The sequence below is a fragment of the Arvicola amphibius genome, chromosome 9, assembly GCF_903992535.2.
Source record: "Arvicola amphibius chromosome 9, mArvAmp1.2, whole genome shotgun sequence".
Taxonomy (NCBI): domain Eukaryota; kingdom Metazoa; phylum Chordata; class Mammalia; order Rodentia; family Cricetidae; genus Arvicola; species Arvicola amphibius.
The window spans coordinates 72277651-72292484 of NC_052055.2; the positions used below are offsets into that span (position 1 = coordinate 72277651).

General features: G+C 44.5%; 1 protein-coding gene across 2 annotated transcripts in view; it reads left to right on the top strand.

The window, feature by feature from the left end:
* Positions 1-14834, top strand: part of Spats1 (spermatogenesis associated serine rich 1) — a 32200-nt gene that overhangs the window by 10485 nt on the left and 6881 nt on the right. Inside the window, exons 4-6 of one of the 2 annotated variants that reach the window (XM_038341226.1) lie at positions 2370-2531; positions 6914-7034; positions 8328-8390. In XM_038341226.1, coding sequence (XP_038197154.1) covers positions 2370-2531; positions 6914-7034; positions 8328-8390 — 346 coding nt within the window. The remainder of the gene's footprint in view (positions 1-2369; positions 2532-6913; positions 7035-8327; positions 8391-14834) is intronic. The other variant, XM_038341227.1, reaches the window with a different exon arrangement.

A 14834-nucleotide genomic window follows, 5' to 3' on the forward strand; every position in this document is an offset into this window, starting at 1 on the left:
CTGGGCAAGGCAGTTTAGCAGGCAAAGGCCCTTGTGCCTAAGTCTGAGTTTTGACCCCCAGGATGCACATGGTGGAAGGAAAGAACTGACTCCTGGAAGTCGCTTGCCCTCGGGGCCCGCACCATGGTGATGCAACCCACATGTATGTGTGCATGTGCGCACAAAATACACAGTTAACCATACAACGGTATGCTTGGCTATACTGCAGCCTCACACATGGTGTTTAGGACATCTCTTTTTTTTTTTTTTTTTTTGGTTTTTCGAGACAGGGTTTCTCTGTGGCTTTAGAGCCTGTCCTGGAACTAGCTCTTGTAGACCAGGCTGGTCTCGAACTCACAGAGATCTGCCTGCCTCTGCCTCCCGAGTGCTGGGATTAAAGGCGTGCGCCACAAGCAGGGTCGGGCCTGGTTAGTACTTGGATGGGAGGACATCTCTTGATAATGTCAAGAAACCACATGGAGTGAGCAACTGTACTAATTACTTATCATACCTGTGAAGAAGCAACTTAACAAAGAAGGGTTCGTTTTGACTCAACAGTCCACGTGGCAGCGGCAGGAGTGGGAGGTGGCTGCTCACACTGTGTCTAGTCAGGAAGGAGATGGGGGTGATGGCAACGGCTGGTGCTCAGCTTGTTTCTCCTTTTGCTCAACCCAGGATTCAGCCCACACCCCAGCCTTCCTACCTCAGCTAACCCAATCCCGAAACTCTCTCAGATGCGCACAGAGATTTGTCTCCTAGGTGACTCCAGACCCTATCAAGCTGACACTGACCTCTTTGTAGGTCTGTGCAAGCACACTGTGGTATTCAGAGAAGAACAAAGTCATCAAGTGACAGATGCAGAATAACTGAGTTGTGGTACACAATGTATTTTCCCTCAATGGCTGCATAGATCACAGAACCTCTTCCCGCAGCAATGCTTTAGGGCCATGTGACTGTTAGCTTTCGTTCTTTTCCTAAAAGAGTTATTATTTTATATATGTGAGTGTTTGTTTGCATGGATGTGTGAGCACCTAGTCTCTGTCTGGTACCCATGGAAGCCAGAAGCGGGCATCAGATTCCCTGGAACTGGGGTTACAGATGGTTGTAGGCCATCATGTGGGTGCCAAGAGCTGAACCTGGGTCCTCTGGAAGAGCAGTCAGTGCTCTTAACCACTGAGCCATCTCTCCAGCCCCAGGATTAGTTATGTTTCGCTGCTATAATAAAATACCATAACCACAAACAACTAAGGGAGAAAGATTTATCACAGCTTACAGTTCCAGGGGACAGACTCCAGAATGGTGGGGAAAGAGCGTGATGGGAGAGTCAAGGAGCCGGAGGCAGGGGGTCACATTCACCCAGACAAAGGAAGCAGCGGGGGTGGAGACAGGAAGCAGGACAAAGTCATAACCCCCAGTAATGCACTTCCTTCATTGGGGTGGGATAGGGTGGAGGTGCTGGGAAGATGGCAAAGTGCTTGCCACACAAGCATGAGGACCTGCGTTTAGATCCCAGCACCCATGTAAAAAAGCTGAGCGTGAGAGCCTGTGCCTGTAATCCCAGCACGAAGGCCAGGGTAAGAAGGTTCCAGTTAGTCAAATGGGTAGTAACTTCCATCCAGAGAGAGACCCTGTTTCAAGAAGTAAGATGGCAAAGGCTGCGGAGAAGGCTTGGCTGTTAAGAATGTTGCCTGCTCTTCCAGAGGACCTAGGTTCAATCCCCAGGACCCACATGGTGGCCAGCATCTCTAACTCCAGTTCCAGGAGAATCAATGCCCTTCTCTGACTTCATGGGCACCAGGTATGCACGTGGTACACAGACATACAAACAGGCAAAACACCCACACAAATAAAAACGAAAGTAAATATAAAAAAGATTAAAAAAAAGCAAACGAGGAAGACATTGATGTTGACCTCTTGCACAGAAACACACACCTACACCCACACATGTCTACCTACATGAACATACATGTGCACACACAGACACACACACACAGACCCTACAAAAGAGTTCAAGTCAGCCTGGACTACATAGTGATATTGTCTCTAACAGCCAAAAGAGTGTGAGGACCAGAGAGACGGCTCAGTGGTTAACAGCACTGGCTGCTCTTCAGAGGACTCGGATTTGGTTCCTGATACTCACATGGTGGCTGACAACTGCCTGTAACTCCAGTTCCAGGAAGATCCCAGGCCCTCTGGCGCCAGCTCTGTGGACACTGCATGCCTGGGGTGAACATACATATTTGCAGACAAACACGCTTACACATGTTTTTGAGAGTGCGTGTGTGAGAAGGCTGTAGGACAAACAGAGCCTGGGAGTTTTGATATCTTGTCCTCTCATTGTCTTGTGGGCAGGGAGCAGGGCTAACGGGAAGGTTTCTGATGTCTTGCAGAAGATGGGCACCGTCCTGAGTGGACATTTTATCCGAGGTTTAGCAGCAATATCCACACCTACCACGTTGGAAAGCAGTGCTTCTTCAATGGGGTCTTCCGGGGCAACAGGAGGTCTGAGGCCGAGACGACACTGGACAAGAGCCTCGGGAAGAAGAAGTATGGTAATGTGTCTCATTCCATCAAAGATGAAACGCATGAACTGAAGCCCTTAGTTGTGGCTCCATGGGCTCTGCTTTCTCTGCCTGGGGACAGCTCTGCAGGGTCACCCTGTTGCTCACAGAGTAGTCAGGAAGACAGGAAGGCAGAGAGTCCAGTGCACAGGCGACAACTTTTGATGAAGGGCTTGGAATGCACGCGGATCCACACTTGCATCTCTCTCTAGCTCTCAGAAATGCTAATGTGACATTTAGGTCACCAAGTGAGTCACTACACATCATTATAGTAGAAGCCTCATTGAAGTCCGAAGAAAATCAGGGATGTTTCAGTTAGATGCCACCTGTCACGTACATTTAAAGTAAGCCTTGGCACGAAGTATACAGTGTTATTTTTGACTTAATTAAAGGCAACTAAGGTGAAATGTTGCACACATACCATATCTAAATCCATGTGTCACCTTGGTTTGTAACCTGGGCGAGTTCTCTGCCCCAACTCACGCAGAATAGACTTCTCAAGAGATCCTAAGAGGTTGCTGAGCACCAGAGGGCCATTTATGGCACTTTCTTATAGAAATACCCATGTAGGAGGAGGCAGCCAACACCTCGGTGATGAATAAGGTTTTTGTAGAAGTTGTGCAAAGAGAAATAACTAGCAACTTCTCTTGTAAAACTCATGTAAAGGACAAATGGATTTTCAAATTGAGGCTTGGATTTATCTGGGTAAAAGAGCCATCCCAGAGAAGCTGCAAGCATGGCCACTGATGTGGGATCCTTACTGGAGTCCATGCCTTGCCCAGATCCTAAACTTCCTATTCATCGAGAGGAAATGAAGGGCTGCAGAGACACCTCAGTGGTTAAGAGCCCTGGCTGCTCTCGCAGAGGACCTGGTTCTATTTCCAGCACCATAAGGCGGCTCACAGCTGCCTGTAATTCCAGTTCTAGGGGATCCTATGCCTTCTTCTGGTCTCTGAGGCCACCAGACACACATGTAGTACACAGACAGATATACCTGTAGTCAAAACATTCATACAGATAAAAATTAAAAAAAAAAAACCAATCAGAGGAAGTGCAGGCTAGGGAGATGGGCTACTGCCCAACAGTAAGAACCTGAGTTCAGATCCCCAGCACCTACACAAAAGCCAGATGCAGTGGTCGTCCCTGTAACCCCGGAACTGGGGAAGCTGAAACAGGCTGATACGTGGAGCTCACTGGCCAGCCTCTATAGCCAAATGAGTTCAGTGAGAGACTGAGTCAAAAAATAAGGTAGAGAGCAGTTGAGGAAAACATCTAGCATTGACCTTTGGCGTCCACATATAAGATCACACATGCACATTGCACACCCATGTGCACGTGTGCGCACACACAAACATGTATGTACATATACTACATACCCAAATACATGTAGAAATGGAAGTGCATGACATTTAATTGAGATACAGAATGTATACAATTTCCTTCTCCTCGCTCAAATATTTCACTCTCTTTGTTACTCAGAGTGGAAGCGAGAGTACTACACACAAGGACCACCATCATAAATGAACAGAACGTCGCGAAGTCAGCACGCTTAGCAAATTCAATACCTCACGATAACCACTTTTCTGTTTTTAGTTTTAAAAATACAAATCATGGAGTGAAATGGTGCTCAGTTGGTAGAGTGCTTGCCTAGCATGGCAAAGCCTGGCTCCATCCCCTGCACACATTAGATGTGACAGCACACATCTAATCCCAGCAGGTGGGAGATGGCCTCAGGAGGATCAGGCATTAGAGGCTATCCTTAGCTACATAGTGAGCTCGAGGACAGCCTGGACTACACGAAACCCTGTCCCGACGAATTCAGAGTTCCACCTAGAACTTCAGGTCACACCGTGGCTCAGTCCTCATCAGAGACATTCTGGAAGTAATACAGGAATTAGCATACAGACCACAGCTGGACAGCGCAGAGCGAGACTGTGCAGTGCTCAGGCCTAGGGGGGATCCCTCCATCATATACTCCTCTCGAGGCTCAGGGGAAAGGGGGCAGAAAGACGAAGAGCCAGAGGTGGTGGATGGCTCCAGAAAGGCAGCGTTTTCTTGACATAACAGGGCAGAAGGGAATATAAACTTACAGACTAGACAGCATACACATGGCCGGCATAGACTCAGGCCAGACAATACAGAGATGGGGAAGTGGGCACAAGCCCTACCCTTAGCCAAGAAGCTGCTGGGAGAGGGGAAATCAGTTTTCTTCAATGGAGTGACAGTGGGTATGTCAACCACACTCTAGGGCCGGCCCCAGGCTTAGGAGTTAGTCAGCATGAATTAGATCCCATTGTGTGTGTGTGTGTGTGTGTGTGTGTGTGTGTGTTTAAAGAGAAAGTTAGTACATGAAGTTGGGATCACAGTCATCTGTAACCATAGTCCCAGAGCATCTGACACTCTCTTCTGGCCTCTGAAGGCATTGCACACACATGGTACACAGAGAGACATGTAGACAAAACACTCATATACACAAAAGAATAAAATAATAAAAAATCAAAAGTTACACACCTTGCATGTCCAACCAATGGACCAAACAAGCAAGCAAACAAACAAAAAACCCACCAAGGAAATGTGTTTAATATTTTTTTTTTTTTTTTTGGTTTTTCGAGACAGAGTTTCTCTGTGGCTTTGGAGCCTGTCCTGGAACTAGCTCTTGTAGACCAGGCTGGCCTCGAACTCACAGAGATCCGTCTGCCTCTGCCTCCCGAGTGCTGGGATTAAAGGCGTGCGCCACCACCGCCCGGCATATTTTTTTTAAGATACATGCAGGCAGAGTACTGTATACTCTCTCTCTCTCTCTCTCTCTCTCTCTCTCTCTCTATATATATATATATATATATATATATATATATATATATTATACAGTACTCTGCCTGCATGTATCCCTGCAGGCCAGAAGAGGGCACCAAATCTCATTACAGATGGTTGTGAGCCACCATGTGGTTACTGGGAATTGAACTCAGGACATTTGGAAGAGCAGGCAGAGCTCTTAACCCCTGAGCCATCTCTCCAGCCCCCGAGAAATCCTATCTTAAATAATCCTATTTTAAATATATATATTTTAAATATATATGTTTAAAAGATAGGATTTCTCTGTGTAGCCCGGGCTGTCCTGGAACTCACTCTGCAGACCAGCCTGGCCTTGAATTCAGAGATCAGCTTGCCTCTGCCTCTGGAGTGCTCAGATTAAAGGCATGTGCTACCAATCCCTGGCTTGTGTATAACTGTGTATAATGTTTTATAATCTATAATGATAGAACACCTTTCTGTCTGTCTGTCAGTCTGTCTGTCTTTCTTTTTTTTGACAGTGTTTCTCTGTATAGCCCTGGCTGTTCTAGAACTCACTCTGTAGACTGGGCTGGCCTTAAACTCACAGAGATTTGCCTACCTCTGCCTCTGAGCTGGCTTAAAGGCATGTGCCAGATATCTTTTCATTTTTTGTGTGTGTGTGTGCTGGGAATTGAACCTAGGGCCTTATATATGCTAGCCAAGTGAGCTATATTCCCAGCCCTCCATGTTTGTGTTTATAAAGTTTTATTTATTATGAAAATTTCACACATGCACTAAGTGTATTTTGATCATACCCTCACCTCACTCCCCACCTCCCATCCTCTTAGACCCCCCGTCACATATTCCTAACCTTATTTTTAATTTTTATTTTTTAAAAATTTAGGTTGGATGGTGGTGTCACATGCCCTTAATCCCAGCACTTGGGAGGCAGAAGCAGGTGGATCTCTGTGAGTTCGAGGCCAGCCTGACCTACGAGTGAGTTTCAGGACAGCCAGGACTACACAGAGAAACTCTGTCTTGAAAACTAAAAAAAAAAATTTCTAGTTATTTTTTTTTAACCTTCAGCTGGGGCTGAAGTTGAAGGTTATGTGAGGTCATCCACGAATGGGGAGAACCTTCTGGGTCCATACTCTTAAATAAAGATGACTCTCCCTCCCCGTGCAGCTATCAACTGCTAATAGATTCTCAGCTCTATGGCCTCAGAAGCTGCCCCCAATCTATGTGAAATTTAATTGGCTTGACCTTGTGCAAATCTTGCACAGATGCTGTGAGTGCATGTGTGCAACAGCCCTGCCACGTCCAGGGGAGGGTATTTCACAACACTCCCCCTATCCTCTGGCTCTTACCTTCTTTCTATTCTCTCTTCCTCAACCCTCCAGGTTTTAAAATAATCATATCTGACAGCATAGTGTAGGGAAAATGTCACTGTGGACTTGAATTTCCTAAGGCAGGGCGACAGAACTTCCCACACTAAGCACGAAGATGTGTGATCTTCACTGTCACGTGACTACTTTGCTGCTCACAGTGAACGGGGCATTGGTTTCAGCCTTACGTGTCATGTTTCCAAACATTTCCCACAGATATTAATCCCAGAAATGGAATCCCAATGTTAACACCAGGGGATAACCCATACATGTTTCCTGAGCAGAGTAAGGCGTTCTTCAAAGCAGGAGCAACTCTGCCACCTGTCAACTTCTCACTGTGAGTGCGTGCTCATCCCAGGGGAATCTCATTAACTGTAAAGGAATTGAGTCTCTTCTTGCTGTATGTAAAGACTTAACTTATTATTTATTTTAGTTATGTATCTTGGTGTGCGTGTGTGTGTGTGTGTGTGTGTGTGTGTGTGTTATAAGCACCTGTATGTGCAAGTGTGCTCGCTCACGCATGTGCATGTGGAGGCCAGAGGAGGACTCTGAGGATTTTCTTCTGTTGTTCACCTTATGCTTTTACTGGATCTCTCTGGCTGAACCCAAAGCTCGACATTTTGGCCAGGCCAGCTGGCCACTGAGCTCCTGGGATCTGCCTGTCTCTGTCCCCTAGTGCTGGGGTTACAAGTACACACAGTTGTGCCTGGCTTTTATGTGGGTTCTGGGGACTTGAAACTCAGGTCCTATTGCTTTCATAGCAAGTCTTATACCTACTGACCCATTTCCCTAGTCCTTGTATAGAAACTATTTTTTTAAAGGGGTGGACAGCAATAAGATTCCTTTGAAAGTTCCTATTTAGTTAATTTGTGCCTATACACACCATGGAACTGAAATAATACAAGACACAAGAGGGGCTGGGGATAGAGCTTCTTGGTTGTGCAGACATAGGCAAGACCTTAATTTCAACCTCAATACAACAAAAAACCCCACTATACTTCAAAGAAGCATGCACGCACACACACACACATATGTACACATATGCATATATACATATATGTTATATATAATGCATCACTGGGAGGAAACAATTTGGGGGAAGGAGGAGGAACAGTGGGGAGGGAGTATGAGAGGGTGATAGAGGGTTGACTATGAGCCAGCTCCAATGATACACATTAGAGAAGTCATGGATCCCATTATATTGTACTTTTAAAAGCTGATAGACAAACAAGGAAGGGGTTGTTTGTTGGTCTGATTTCTCTTACCACATACTTAAAGGCTTCAACACTTCCATACCCAGTCTGATTGCTAGTGACTAGTATATAGGTTGGTATCAAATGTGGAGGCGAACTTAGGAAAATACGATCAAAGAGAAGAGTCATTCAACTAAGAGGAAAACAGCTGTCATATTATATTGAAAATGGTTAGAAAACCAGTCACGTGAGAGTCAATGGTCTTGATGAAACACAACAAAAAATTAAACGCTATTCCCTGTGCAGTTCTGAAGCCCACATCTGAGGGTAGACACCAGAAGGTGGGGTGATTTTGGAAAGGATGACGTGTTGCTTGCTCTCCATGCTTGAAGAGGTCATTGCAATCTTATGGTTGTTTTTACTGTTTTTTTTTTCAGGGTTCCTTATGAGAAAAAATTTGATACATTTATTCCACTGGAGCCACTTCCCCAAATTCCCAAGTGAGTTTTCTCACCAAGTTTTCTATGGTCTGATCTCTGAGAAAATGACACCCTTTTCTCCCATGGAGGAGCCTGTAGGCAGTCAAACCATGGGGACCATCTGTGTCCCAGCAGCAGGGTCAGTGCAGCTGGAGAGACACACAGCGGTTAAGGGCCTGTGGCCTCTGGCAATGGAAGGGGACAAATTCTACATATGACACCAGCTAACTGACAGACTCCAAGGTGTGCTTGGGTATGCACAGGAGGGGCATTTACACGGAGCAAAAAGACTAATAACACCGTATTCTCAAGAGCCTTATCACATTAGAGTGTTCTGGGAAAGACAAGCGCATGTTTAATGACTGCAGCTGGGGAATTGGTTGGAGCTTCAAAACCAAAGAGAAAGCCAACAGAACACCGTGTATTGGAACAGGACTATTCCTGTTTTTATACTAAAATAACATAAGATGTGTGCATGGAGGCGCACCTGCTGTGTGTTAGGAGGTGGTTCTCCCCTACTCTGGGCGTCTCGAGGACTAAGCTCAGGTTTTCGTACTTGGCAGCAGAAGTCGTTACTAACTGAGCCATCTCAGTGCTCCTAATTCCATGCTTATAGAATTAAATAGTTTTAAATAAAAAAAAATTATGTGTGTGGGTACTTTGCCTGCATGTATATCTGGATATCATGTGTATGACTAATACCCAGAGACACCAGAAGAGGGTTTTGGATTCCTTGGAACTGAACTTACAAATGGTTTCAAGCCACCATGTGGATGCTGGGAATCAAACCAGGGTCTTCTGCAAGAGCAGCCAGTGCTTTTAACTGCTACGGAGCCATCTCTCCAGCCCCCTGATTTCACACTTTTGCTCTGGCCATCTGAACCTCATGCATTTATTTACCTCTCCTCTCTATTTTGTACTCCTTTAAGTACGGTGAGGTGGGTGCGTGTTCCCGAGTCTCACACACTGGGATTCAGTGGGAGTACCAAACCTCAGAGCTCGGGGGAATAAAAGCTTTTTATTTTACTTGGCACCTCTCATGCCTTCATTATGCTTCATTATTCCCTATAACATACAATTAGGCTTCTCATGTCTGTACTTTCTTTTTTATAAACACTATTCTAGAATATTTAAAATACCAGCAACCATCTAATCTTCGCAATCCACCCAACTGTTTGAGTTTTTGTAAATATATTTATATGTATAAATCATAAAATACCAAGCAGTATGGTTCTTCTAACATATTATATTATATATTATATTATATTTTGGTTTTTCAAGACAAGGTTTCCCTATGTAGGTCTGATTGCCCCAGAACTTGCCCTGTAAACCAGGCTGGCCTCGAACTCACAGAGATCTGCTTGCCTCTGCTTCCCGAGTGCTGGGATTATGTTTTTTTTCCTCATTTTTTTTATTAAAAATTTCCATCCCCTCCGCTCCTTCTCCCCCTTCCCTTCCTTCCCCTCCACCCTTACCCCCACTCCCTCCCTCTCCAGGCCAAAGAGCCATCAGGGTTCCCTACACTATGTTAAGTCCAAGGTCCTCCCAACTCCCCCAGGTCCAGGAAGGTGAGCAACCAAACTGACAAGGCTCACACAGAGCCCGTCCATGCCGTAGAGTCCAAGCCCATCGCCATTGTCCTTGGCTTCTCAGACAGCCTCCAACGTCAGCCACACTCAGAGAGTCCGGTTTGGTCGCATGTTCCATCAGTCCCATTCCAACTGGACTTGGTGATCTCCAGTTAGTTCTGTCCCACCGTCTCAGTGGGTAAACGCACCCCTCATGGTCCTGACTTTCTTTCTCATGTTCTCCCTCCTTCTGCTCCTCCTCAGGACCTTGGGCGCTCAGTCCGGTGCTCCAATGTGGGGCTCTGTCTCTATCTCCATCCATCGCCAGGTGAAGGTTCTATGGTGATATGCAAGATATTCATCAGTATGGCTATAGGATCTGGCCTTTTCCGGCTCCCTCTTCTCAGCTGCCCACGGAACTAGCTGGGGGCATCTCCCTGGATACCTGGGAACCCCTCTAGAGTCAATTCTCTTGACAACCCTAAGATGGCTCCCTTAATTAAGATATATGCTTCCCTGCACCCTTCCTATATCCCAAGCACGGGATTGTATTTTTAAAAGAAAAAGCACTACAGACTAGTATGCTCTTTTGTACTGAGGCCAATCTATGAATCAGGAGACTTGGGCTTTCTTCATGGCAATTTGACCTGGAAGTCATCTGCTCAACTGATCGTGTCAGGAGGCTAAAGGGCTCCAGTTTCAGGAGCTGGATCTACTACTTACTGTTTCTTAGATTTAGCTCCCACTCCCTCAGTACACGGTTGTTGAAAAATCTTATCTGGAGACTTTTTTTTTTTTTTTACTTCTTTGACAGGGTCTCATGTAGATCAGGTTGATCTCAAACTCACGACATAGTCAAGGAAGACCTAGGCATCATCATGCCTGGTTTATGTGGTGCTGGGAATGAAGCCACAGCTTCCTGCTTGCTTCAGAAGCACTCTACCAATGGAGCTACACCTCCAGCTGGCACTAGTACATTTTTTTCTAAGACAGGGTTTCTCTGTGTAGCTCTGGCTGTCCTAGAACACTTTTTGTAGACCAGGATAGTCTCAAACTCAAGGAGATCCACCTGCCTTTGCCTCCTGAATGCTGGAATTATGCGCCACCATGTCTGGCTTAATATTTTTAATTTCTAGAAGTTGCATGTGACTTTTTACACTGATTTATTTATTGTGGTTAGGTATGTGTGCATGTGTATGTGTGCGAGTAAACAACTTTTGGGAGGTGGCCCTCACTTCATCCTGTGGGTCCTGGGGATGGAACCTGGGCTGTCACTCTTGTTGGCAAGTGCCCTTGTTTGACTGAGCTATCTGACTGATCCCCATCTGATTTTTTAAAAAATCTATTATTGATTCCCTCATTTTCCTTAACTATTTCAGCATAGTTATCATAGCCATGTTAGTATTTTTGTTTGCTGAATAATTTCTGCCATTTCTGGGTCTGTTGTTACTGACTGATTCTTTTCATCTGATTACTGATCACAGTTTCCTAATTCTTGGCAAGACTAGTGATTTCTGTTTGAATATGGAACATTTATTTTATGGTGTTGAGTGTCTGGGTTTTGTTAAAGATTGTTCAGCTTTATCTTGGTTTTTCGAGACAGGGTTTCTCTGTGGCTTTGGAGCCTGTCCTGGAACTAGCTCTTGTACACCAGGCTGGCCTTGAAATCACAGAGATCTGTCTACCTCTGCCTCCCAAGTGCTGGGATTAAAGGCTTGCACCACCACTGCCCAGTTGTTCAGCTTTATTCTGACAATCATTTGCAGTTTGGTGTGATCTTTTGATATTCATATTTTGAAGGTGTGATGCTTTTGAGGATGTTTTGACTATTGTTAGGACTTCTCTAAGGATAGTTCAGAGTAACTAACCATTCCCTTCAGAGTCTCTACCAAGTGCCTGGAGTAATCACTGTAGAGTCTTCAACTTAGCTGGTGGGATCTAGGAGGGTTTTTCAGTTTTCTGCGAGAGCTGGAAACAATTCAACTTATATCTCAGTTAGGGTTTAATCAGCTTATACTTCTATATTATTATTCATCACCAAAGGAAGTCAGGGCAGGATCCTGGGAGCAGGAGCTGATGCTGAGGCTATGGAGGGGAGTTGCTTACTGGCTTGCTTGCATGGCTTGCTCAGCTTGCTTTCTTGTAGAAACCAGGACCACTGGCCCAAGGTTGGCACCACCAAGAATGGGCTGGGGGTCCTCCCCCATCAGTCACCAATTAAGAAAACACCTTACCGGCCTGCCTACAACCCGATCTTAGGAAGACATTTTTTTAGTTGAGGTTCCCTGCTCTCAGACGATGTGAGTTTGTATCAAGTTGACATAAAACTAGCCAGCACTGCTCACAACAGACAGCTTTATTGTTCCGGCATCCCGCCCTATACATACATGTCTTAACATCCAGCAAAACTCAAGGGTCTGCTGTATAAATTTAGGAAGCTCATTTTCTGTGTAGTTCCTTCTTTCCCACAGCTTTGTCCTGCTGTTTCTGTGCCTCGAAGGTTCTCTAATGACTTATCTCTGGCTTTTCAGACATGTTGAGAACATGGTGCTCTCCTTGGATTGTCCATCTCCAAAAATATAAAACAAAATTTGCAGGTGGCCTTTTATTTCCAATGTTACTGGATAAATGGGTTTTATACAACAGCATTATTATCTATAATCTATAACTCTCATTATCCTTATCTATTTTTTTTTTTTTTTTGGTTTTTCAAGACAGGGTTTTTCTGCAGTCCTGGACACACTCTGTAGACCAAGCTGGCATTGAACTCACACAAATCCTCCTGTATCTGCCTCCCATGTTCTGGGATTAAAGGCTTGCACCATCACCACCTGGCCACATCTATAAATATTAAGATTATAACTCTTGTTCTCTTTCATTTGCAGTTAGCTGATATATCTTGTCATTATTTTGCTTCTGAATCACTTTGTATTTAGGTCTGCCTTTATATATATATTATATACATATACATATATATGAATATTTAAATTACTTATTACATCTGCATGGGTGTGTGCTTATGTTTGATTGTGTACATATGGAGGTTAGAGCTTAGGTGTTGGCCATCTTTTGTTTTCTTTTTTGTTTTTGAGACAGGGCCTCTCAGCTCTCCTGAGATTTGTTGATTGGGCTAGGCTGGCTGGCTAGAGAGTCATGAGGATCTGTCTGTCTCTGCCTCCCTAGTGCTGGGATTACAAGTACACACCACCACATCCTGCTTTGTTATGTGGGTTCTGGGGATTGAACTTGGGTCCTTGTGGTTGGATGGCAAGCACTTTACTGTTGTGGGATACTTGTGCACTATGTGAAGATATATCACTGGGACTGATTTACTAAAGAGATGAATGGCCAATAGCTAGGCAGGAGGTATAAGTGGGACTTCCAGGTAGAGAGAGGAAGTAGGAGGAAATAATTGATGCACAGAGGAGATGCCAACGAGACATAGGAGTCGGATATACAGAATGAATAAAAGTCACATGACAAAATGTAGATTAATAATAGCAGGTTAATTTAAGTTATAAGAGCTAGTGGGACAAGCTTAAGCTAAGATCAAGCTTTAATAATTAAGTCTCCATGTCATTATTTGTGAGCTGCTGGCCAAAAGAAAACTCTGACTACACATGGCACCCAATGTCTAGCCACATATATACACATAAGATGTGAGAAAGCTAAAAAAAAATGTTCTGAAAAAGTGGCTTCCTGGTGACCACAGACTCAACATACAGAGGCACAGGCTCTTTTAAGGGACCTTGCTGTGCAGCAGAGCACCTGAACAGCTGGGATGCTAGGTAAAAATGCCGGCTACATCATGGACACATCAGCTTCCCAAAGCTGGGGTGGTAAACATGCCAGCATGAGGTGGGCTCTCAGGGAACTGAGGCAGGCAGAGCCAGCTGTCAGAGCCACATTCATCTTGTGGTCAGAGAATGCTGTAGGTGTGCACTAAAGTAACCCAGAATGAGAAAACCTTTAAACAGGTACAGTAAAAAGCGGGTACAGATAGTCATAGAAAAAAATACACAGTTTGAAAATAACAAAGTCGTTAAAGAGAGAGTAAAGCAATAAAAAATATAAGCCACATAAAGTTGGGAAATATACAGTGTGTCTGGATCCTGTATGGTGCTTTGTTGACTTTGAATTTTTAAATGCTAATGTACAAAAAAAATAGCTGCTGAGAGACACTGGATTATGAAAATTGACAAATTAAACCTATATATTTTAAGAGTATCTTAACTTCAAAATGGAAGTCAGAAGATATGTTGCATTGGGGGACAGGTTATGCTTTTGTTTCCATAAGAAACAAAAAGCTATGGTTCTCTTCAAAATCAATTAAGATCCAATTTGATTGGGGGGAGACCTCCTGAAAATCTTGGCTACAGACATAACAAAAAAACCAAGAAAGACTATAGGACAGGTTGTACATGCTGATCCCTCTACATGGGAACAGCTGTGAGACTGGATGAGACGTGATAAATCGTGTTGGCTACAGAGTCCTCATGACTTATTATTACATGCCATTCTTTCATATGGCATGGATAGAGGTTTGGTTATACAGTCCAAACAAACTTAAAAAGTTGACATCTCAAACATGAAACAAAAATCATCTGTAGCTGACCTGTATACACTGCATAATCCATATGTTTGTTAATACAGATATATATGTCACCTTTAAAAGTTTATGGGTTTTCAGAAAAAAGAACTTGACACCAATAAAGACAAGTATCCCAGGTGATCTGGCTTCTCAGAATGCCTCTGTTGCAGTTTCCATAAAATTCCGCATGCAGAACAACTTCAAAGCTGCTAGCGGAGATGGTTCGGCCTTGCAGGCTATCCAGGCAGAACTTGAGATAAACCTTGACTTTCCCATCACACCAAGACTAGACAAGCCAGCTCTCCC